The following is a 9332-nucleotide window of genomic DNA, read 5'->3' on the forward strand; positions in this document are numbered from 1 at the left end:
AAATTCCATCTTCTAGGGAAAGAGCTGACTGGACTGCCTTTGGTTGGGTGTGCTTTTTTGAGTATCCCTTTGTGATTGGGCATACCTTCCCTTTCTCTCCCCTTGTTCGTCAATTTCTGTCTAGGGTTAAGGTTTCGCCTTGTCAGTTATTGCCCCAAACTTGGAGGGTCTTGAGAATTCTTGATTTGCTGAGTGTGAAATTGGGTATAGAACTTGATGTGAGGGATATATGCTATCCTTACACTATTAGGATCAGTGGTAAGGGTCGGGTTGGTCTCCGTTTGAAGGATGGTGTTGGCCCTTTGGTGACTAACTTGGAGAAAGCGTTTGACAAGAAGTGGTATCACAAGTTTTTCTTTGTGAGGATTGAATCGTTGGGTGATGATTGTGATTTTTTTATTGACACTATTGAGGCTGAAGGTATTCTATTTTCTTGTTTTTCTGTGTCTTGCTTTCCTTCTTTGTTGATTTGTGCTTATTTGCTTGATGGTTGCAGTGAGTAAGTTGAAGCAACGCTCTCAATCTCCATCTTTGGTTGATAAGTTGTACGAGTTGAGTGCAGAAGAAAGATCTTTCATCAAATTGAAACAGCCCGAGGCAGTTATCCAAATAGAGTCCCTGGACGATTCTGATTCTGAACGGAAGGTTGCTCCTGCTATGTCTCAAGGTTTGTTTTCCTTTTTGCTGTCCCTACACATTGTTGTTGTGCTGCTCTTGTTTGCAAATCTGCTTGTGGTATGTCTATTACGTTCTTTATGTTGTTTTTGGAAATTTTATCGTCCTCCTGTTTGCTTTTCCTTTTGGGGTTGATCTATATGCACTGTTAGGTTTGTTGTATCTGTGTTTCTTATGCTTCTTATAAAATCCGTTATTGTTCCTTATAGAACTTGTTGTACCTTTTGCTGTATTCCCTTTTGAATTTGTCATGCTTCTTGTAGATACTTCCCGGTCGTTGAGGTCTCATGAACTGCTTTGTTCTTCCTCTATCTTGGGTCGCATTAGATCGCGGGCCTCTTCTAAGGGTTCAGAGGATGTCCCTGCTCCAGCTAATGTGAAGCCTCTAAGGAGTGCTCCTCCTCCACCCCCTCCTCGTACCAATCTTAAGAGGAAGCTTGAGATTCCTGCTGACGTTGATGTTGCTGACTTCTCTTATGATTCTCTGGCTCCCCATGTGGGTAACTTGATCTTCCCAGCCTTCAAGGAGCGCCAGCCCTCCCAGACTTTCGCTGACCTTTCTCAAGAGGTTGTCGCGCAGTCTTTCCAGGTATAGTATACTCCTTTAAAAAACAATCGGGAAATCAATTTGGGTGCCCCTTTATGTCTCCTAACCTTGTTGTGATATTCTGCAGAGTTTTCAATCATGCCTTGGTGTGTTGAGCAAGGTGTCAGAGTTCATTCAGGCTTATGATGTTATGAAGAAGGAGTGTGATGCCCTTGTTGATAAGTATAAGGCTGCCACTGATGCTTTGAAGGCTGAAAGGACCAAGTACAAGCATTGCCTTGTAGATCGGGATGGGTTGAAGGGTACTCTGAAGGAGGCTGCAAACGACTCTCTTGATGCAGCTAGTTATTATTTTTGAAAGGCGCGCTTGGAGATGATGGAGGATTACCAGCAGGGGAAGCATGGGGCATGGTACCTTGCTGCTAGCCTATGCTGATGAAGAGGTTGATTATCCCATGAACGAGGATGTCAAGGATGGTCCTGAGGATTCCAAGTTTGTTGCTGAAGAGAAGGTCCCTGCTGATAACACTGGGGAGAATTAGTTTCCATGGTGTTGTGTCACCTGTTAGTTGTGAACAATATTTAAGTTTCTTTGAAGAATGTTTGTTTTTACTGCCCTAGTGCAGTTGGATAATTTGTTTTGTTTTTGTGATGCCTTGTTGCAGTTGGATGGTTTGCTTATTTTGTTGCTTTTTGCAACTAAGTATTTTTACTTCTTTTGCTATGTTGTGCTTGTATTTCTTATTGTATTACAGTTGTATTACAGTTGTAGTATGTATGTAACAATGCTTACATGTGTGTGTTGCTAGTGCTTTACTCCTTGCAGGGATAGATAGTTGTTGCCTTCTTGTGCTTTGTATGGTAGCGTAGCTTGTTTGTCCTTGCAAAACAGAATTAGGTGAGGGATGGCCGTGGGTTTCCCCAACGGCCCTCCGATGCCAAAGTCAGTACTCGTAGTGAATATAAATTGAATTAACAAAGTTTAGGTGAAGAAGAGTACCTGTCGTGCTGCCTTTGGCTGTTGGAGATTTTTGTTTTTTCTGTTTTTCTTCTTTTTTTTTTTGTTTTTGTTGCTTTCTTGTTTTTTTTGTATTTTGTATTTTTGTAAAAAGAAAACGAAATTGAAATGATAACTACGTACCTTTGCTCTTCAGAAGTGAGAGTTTTAAATGTGCTGCGTTCCAACTTCTTTGTACCTCTTTTCCTTCTGCGCTCTTGAGTATGTAGGCTCCGTTGCCTACTACCTTGATGATTTCGTATGGTCCTTCCCAGTTGGGCGCTAGCTTTCTTGCGTTTAATTATCTGGTATTTTCGTACACCTTTCTGAGGACCTAATCTCCTAATTTGAAAACTTTCGCTCTGACATTCTTGTTGAAGGACCTTGCTACTTCTTGCTGGTAGGCTGCCATCCTCATTCTTGTGTCTTCCCTTAGCTCCTCTACCGTGTCTAGGTTGTGCATTAGTTCAGCTTGGTTCTTTTCTTCTGTCATCAACCCGTACCTTTCTGTGGGGACTTCTACTTTTGTTGGGATTACTGCTTCGCATCCGTACACTAATGAAAAGGGGGTGTGACCCGTTGCGCCATTTGGGGTTGTTCTGTCTGCCCACAATATGTTAGGTAGTTCATCAGCCCATTTCCCTTTTGCTCCTTCTAACCTTTTCTTCATGTTGCTTATTAGGACCTTATTGCTGGACTCTGCTTGTCCGTTTGCTTGCGGATACCTTGGTGTAGACGTGATGAGGGAGATGTTCCATTCTTTACAGAACTTTGTGGTTTTTTTGCTGATGAACTGGGACCTGTTGTCTGTAATGATCTCTGCTGGTACTCCGAATCTGCTTAGGATGTTCCTTTTGATAAATGAGATGACGTGCTTATCATTGATTTCCTTGTATGCTTCTGCTTCGATCCATTTTGAGAAGTAATCCGTCATTGCTAAGAAGTACATCCTATGTCCTGACGACGGAGGTAATTTTACTGTCCATTCCGCACTTCATGAATGGTTAAGGTGTCAATGTTGGGTGCAATTCTTCAGATGGCTTATGTGTTAAAGGTGCGTGTTTCTGGCATGCTAGGCATTTCTTGGCAAATTCTGCGGCGTCCTTTCTCATGCTAGGCCAGTAGTATCCCATCCTAAGTGCCCTGTTGGCCAGTTTTCTTCCTCCTGAATGGTTTCCGCATTCACCACTGTGTAGGGACTGTAGGACCTGCTGCGCTTCTTCATTTTCTGAGCATCGTAAGAAGGGACCTGCTACAGACTTTTTGAAGAGTACGTTGCTGATTAAGCAATACTTTGAGGCCTTTAGGGCAAGTGCTTGGGCTGCTACTTTCCCTGTTGGTACTGTTTTGTCCAAGAGATAATCTTTGAGAGGTTTTGTCCAACTGCTTTCTTCCTCCCCTGTAGGGTCTGTTTGGATTTCGTGGACATTCATAGTTGCTTCCTTTTCTATAGCTGGAGAGAGTACGTGTACTAGGGGGATTGCTCCAAATTCTTCAGGGTTAATATTTGACCCTAAGTTTGCCAGGGCGTCTGCTTCAGTGTTTAAGTTCCTGGGTACTTGGTTTATCTTGAATTCCTTAAATTCCTTAATAAGTCTTCTTGTGACTTCTAGGTAGGCTATCATCCTGGCGTCCTTTGCTGCGTATTCCCATTGATTTGATTTACCATGAGTAAGGAATCTGAGATTACCTCTAGATGTTGTATCTTCATATATCTTGTGACGGTTAACCCTGTGATTAGTGCTTCATACTCGGCCTCATTGTTGGTGGCTTTGAAGTTACATCTTATTGCTCGTGCTATTTTGTCTCCCTGTGGTGATGTCTGTACCACTCCTAGGCCTACGCCGCGTATGTTTGCTGCACCATCTGTGTGGAGTGTCCATTTATGTGCTGCCTTTAGTTCCTATAAAGCCAATACTTCTTTCTGTGCTTCTTCCTCAAGGGCTGGGCTGAAATCTGCTACAAAGTCTGCTAAATCTTGTGACTTGATTGCGGTTCTAGGCTCATATTGTATATCGTACCTGCTCAGATGTAGGGCCCATTTATCCATCCTTCCCGACATTTCTGGCTTTCTCTTGATGGGGTAGTTGGTCCGTACTCGTATAGAGTGGCTTTCAAAGTATGGGCGTAGCTTTATTGAAGCAGTGACTAAAGCTAAAATGATTTTTTCTAAGGATGCGTACCTCGTTTCCGCACTGAGTATTGTTTTGCTTACGTAATAGATTGGGAATTGCTCTTTGTCTTCTTCCCTGGTGAGGACTGCGTTGATCGTCCCTTCTGATACTGCGAGGTTCAATTGGAGTGGCTCCCCTTCTTTAGGTTTGGAAAGTATCAACGGGTTGGCCAAGTATTCTTTTAACTTTTGAAATGCTTCGTCGTGTTCTTGTTCCCATTTGAATTCCTTATTCTTCTTCAGGACTTCGTAAAAGGCTCTGTTCTTGTCTAAAGATTTCGAGATGAACCTGTTCAGTGCTGCAATCTTCCCTGTTAAGCTTTGTACCTCCTTCTTTGACTTTGGTCGTTCCAGATCCAGGATGGCTTTGACTTGGTCCGGGCTGGCTTCAATTCCTCTTTGAGTTACCATATATCCTAGGAACTTTCCTGACTGAACTCCGAATGTGCACTTTGTAGGATTTAACTTCATGTCGTATTGCTTCAAGATAACGAAGGCTTCTCTAAGGTATTTGACATGATCGGCTGTCTTCTTGGATTTTACTACCATGTCGTCTATGTAGACCTCCATCGTGTTTCCGATCTGTACCTTAAACATCTTGTTCACCAACCTCAAGTATGTCGCTCCTGCGTTCTTCAATATAAAAGGCATTACCTTGTAGCAGTAGATTCCCTGACTAGTGATGAAAGCGGTTTTTTCCTGGTCATCTTTGTGCATTAGGATTTGATTGTACCCACTGTATGCGTCCATGAAGGATAGCAGCTCGTGCCCTGCTGTTGCGTCTACCATGGCATCAATGTGAGGTAATGGGAACGGATCCTTTGGGCAAGCCTTGTTGATGTTTGTAAAGTCGATATAGATTCGCCATTTTCCGTTCTTCTTTTTGACAACCACTACGTTAGCAAGCCATTCTAGGTACTTTACTTCTCTAATTTTTCCTGTCTTCAGCAAGTTTTGGATTTCCTCATTGATAACCTTGTTCCTTTCTGGCGCAAATTTTCTTCTTTTTTGCTTTTTTGGCGTATGCATTAGGTCTACGTTCAATTTGAGGGTGATCACGTCTGGGGGAATGCCCTTCATGTCTTCATGAGTACAAGCGAATGCATCTTTTTCTTCCTCTAAGAAATCATGAATTTGCTGACGAAGATCTGAATTTAATCCTGACCCTATTCTGACTTTCTGGTCTGGGTGATTGGGGTTCAGCTGGACTTCTGTGGCTTCTTGTTCTTCTGCTATACTCAATTTCTCTTGGCCCAACTGACCCTCTGATTGCTATGCTGAACCCTTCTCTACAGAGGTTTCTTTCAGGGCGATCTTGTAACATTCTTTAGCTTCCTTAGGGTCCCCTTTGATTTCTTGAATGCCCCATATGGTAGGGAATTTAATGACTTAATGATATGTGGAGGGGATGGCTCTCATCTTATGTATCCATGGTCTTCCTAGAATCATGTTGTACGATGATAAGGTGTCGATCACTAGGAACTTGACTTGTAAATTGACACCTTTTGCATAGGTGGCTAATGTGATCTCCCCACTTGTCTTCTTGGTTTCCCCACTGAATCTTACTAGCATTGTTGACTTGTTGATGATATTCTTTTCATCGATGTTCATCTGCTTTAGGTTATCAAGCATGATGATGTTTGTAGAGCTTCCATTGCCAACAAGGATTCGCTTGATCATACAGTTTCCAACTGGGACCGAAATTACCAGGCCGTCATGATGGCCTTCCACTACATCGCTCTCTTCAAACATGATAGGGATTTCCATTTTTTACCTTTCCCTTCTGTCGGACTGATCCTTGTTGCTTTCTTTCTCATGCCGCTTCGCTGCTGAGTATGTTAGGCCGCATACTTTTGAACCTCCTGATATGAAGCAGATTGTTTTGACAATGGGAGGAGGAGGTGGGGGGCCACCTTGTCTGGACTCTTTTTCCCTTCCTGGGGCTTTGGATCTGGCTGATAGGAGTTCTTTAAGATATCCTTTCTTCAACAGGTAAGCAACCTCCTTAGCGCAACGCATTCATCAGTTGTATGGCCAATATCTGAATGGAAATCGCACCATCTTGATGTATCTTTTTTCTCTCCAGGCCTGTCACTTTTTCCGGGCCACTGCACGGTGTCTCCCATCTTGGTAAGGGTCGTGATTACTCCTGCAGGGTTAACATTGAAACAATATTCGTGCAATTTAGGTGGGAGTTCAGGATCTTCCCTCCAATCTGAGAATTCTTCTTCGACAGCATTGACTGATCCTTCATCAAAGCGGGAACGCTGATACGGTTTGAATCGATGGTCTCTCCTGGGAAAGTTGTTGTTCCTTCTTGACAGGCGATCTGGCTCTGGGGTCTTTCTTGCATAGACATCTTCTTCAAACCTGACTTGAGCCATAGCTTTAGCTTGCACATCCTCGAAGGTCGTACAGGGATATTTGGTCAACTCTTTGTAGAGCTCACTATGGTCTAGCAACCCTCTTCTGAATGCTTAGATTGTTGTAGGAGCATCGCATTTGTGTATCCCAATCTTCTCCCTGTTGAACCTGTTAAGATAGTCCCTCAAGGATTCTTCGTGTCTTTGCACAACACGGTACAGATCTGAGGATTGCTTCTCGATTTTTCTGCTACTAGCAAATTGAATCTTGAATAGATTCACCATTCCTTCAAAAGATCGAATTGTCCCATTATCTAAATTAATGAACCAAGTTAGGGCTGGACCTGATAACGTGGCTCCAAAGCCTTTGCACATGATGGCTTCTCTGATCTCTCTAGGGATTGAGCTCGTCATCATCTTTTGCTTGTAAAGGGACACGTGCTCATCAGGGTCTGTTGTTCCGTCGTACATGGCCATGTTGGGCGTACTGAACCTCTTTGGCACTTCTACCATGGCGATCTCTTCTGAGAAAGGAGACTCTATATAGCCATCCGCTGCTTCTTCTTCCATGGGCTTTGGCACTCCAGGGATTTTGGCGATCTTGGCTTCAAATGCCTTGAGGTACTCCTTAACCACCTTCTCTATTTTTCCCTGCTCAGTTCCTTCCTGTCTGTCCTTCTTGAGAGTTCCTGCATCCAGAGAATCTAGTTCTAGGGGAATTTCCCTAGTGTTAGATCCTTTTTCCCCGTTAGGGGTGTGGAAGGTTCCAGACATGTCAAGCTGCATGGCTATACGTACTTTCGGTACTTTTTCTGGTGTTAACGGTTTTAGATGCAACAGATTGTATTTGGCTGCGGAGGGCTTCATTTTGTTTGGTTAAGCTAGTGAGTTTGGTTTCGGTTTGAACCTTTTGGGCCAACAATGTTTCGATTTGGCTTTTCTGCTGGTCTAAGGTTTAACGGAATGCGTTCATTCCTTCGTTGATTTCGACAATGGTAAAGGATACTGGTTGTCCAGTCATGGTGATTGTCTCGGTTTTTGGTGAATTGGTAGGTTAATTGATTATCAGCCCCACGGTAGGCGCCAAATTGTTTAGGAAAATCTCAGCTAGGACATCTAAGAATTTGCTAGGGTTTGAGGAGTAATAACAATCATTCCACCAGTAATATATAAAGCAATTTTAGAACGATAACAAGGCAATAAATAACCAATAAACAAGCAATATATATTCAATAAGAACAAAGAGACAAGTTTAGAGGTACAATACTGAGTAAGGACAGGCTTCCTTGTTCAACAGGGAGGCAGATCCGTAGACAAAAGTAGAATAACTAGTTTATATTAGAATATCAGTGAGCGTACATGAGTGTTATAATGTGACTTTTCCTATTTATACCTAGGAACACCTAGGGTTACATAGATATTGAAGATATATTCAAGGTGTAGGAGATCTCTTTAATTTATTCTCTTCCTTGTTCTGTAGGTATATTTTTGGCAAGTATCTTCTTGATTGATATTCTTGATTTCGCTTTCCTTGTTTCTTTCAATCAAGCCGCTTTGTCTGATTTGTTGTACTTCTTGGTCATGGAATGGTGCCCTAAATGTATTGGGTCATATATTGATACGGGCCCAACAGGTTTCTACAAATATCCTCAAGCATGTACATAAAATAAAGTCTAGTTGCTAGCTAGTTCCAAATCGTTCCAAGAGGACTTAAAGGTCAAAAGTACATGCTAAAATAAAACTAAATCCAAAACGGCCTTTCTATCTATATATTTCTAAAAACTAGAATTATCAAACAATTTGATAAAATCGAATTCAACTACTCAATCACATACACGCAAGCATCAATTGTATTGAACCTAATTAAGCAACTTACTTCCTACTCCCTCTATACCTTTATTTTTGCCCCATTTGATTTTAAGTGGTCTCCAAAACACGTGTTAAAACCTTATATGTCAATTTCATACATGTAAAGAGACTAAAGATTATAAACAAATTAATTAAATTTATAATAAGAAGAATCAAATAAGATCTCATATGACTATATTTCCTCTAATTTATGGCCAAAGTTATCAAAATTTGACCCAGATTTTGGCACTGGGACAAACAAATAGAAATGGGGAAGTTTATATATGATCTTCCTATAGCTTTGAAATTAGTCTCTCTCGTTCTCAAGGAATTACTAATATAATGCAGAATAGGTTATTTTTTATCCAATACATGTCTTTTGATTGGTGGAGGAGATAACTAATTTCCTTGATAAACCTTCAATACAAATTACAGGATGTGTCAGGGAGAGGGGATCACCCTGTCTAAACCTCCTAATAGGGGAATATGAAAAGTAGTCATATAAGTAATACTATGTAACAAACTGGTTTTAAAAAAAATACTGCCTTCGTGTTTTTTTTAAGTACATTTTGATTGACACATAGTTTTAGATAATTTAATTAACTTAAATAAATAAGAGGTAAGTGGGGTAGTTAGAGTATTAAAAAATTGTAAAAGAAAAATAATAGGGTTAATAATTTATTGAAAAATAATGAATATGAAGGGAAATATATAATAAAAAAAGTAGTA

At 41.3% G+C, this 9332-nt stretch overlaps 1 protein-coding gene across 1 annotated transcript; it reads right to left on the reverse strand.

The window, feature by feature from the left end:
• Positions 1-3223: 3223 nt before the first annotated feature.
• On the reverse strand, positions 3224-3844 carry LOC145640020 (uncharacterized). The gene has a single exon (XM_081691331.1). It carries the CDS (start codon positions 3842-3844, stop codon positions 3224-3226), a length of 621 nt encoding a protein of 206 aa, XP_081547457.1.
• Between the last annotated feature and the right edge of the window lie 5488 nt (positions 3845-9332).

This window comes from Chenopodium album, chromosome 7, assembly GCF_948465745.1.
Source record: "Chenopodium album chromosome 7, dcCheAlbu1.1, whole genome shotgun sequence".
Taxonomy (NCBI): domain Eukaryota; kingdom Viridiplantae; phylum Streptophyta; class Magnoliopsida; order Caryophyllales; family Amaranthaceae; genus Chenopodium; species Chenopodium album.

Bases quoted from the DNA above. Each gene is read 5' to 3' on its own strand.
- LOC145640020 (XM_081691331.1), bottom strand. From the start codon at position 3,844: ATGATAGCCTACCTAGAAGTCACAAGAAGACTTATTAAGGAATTTAAG.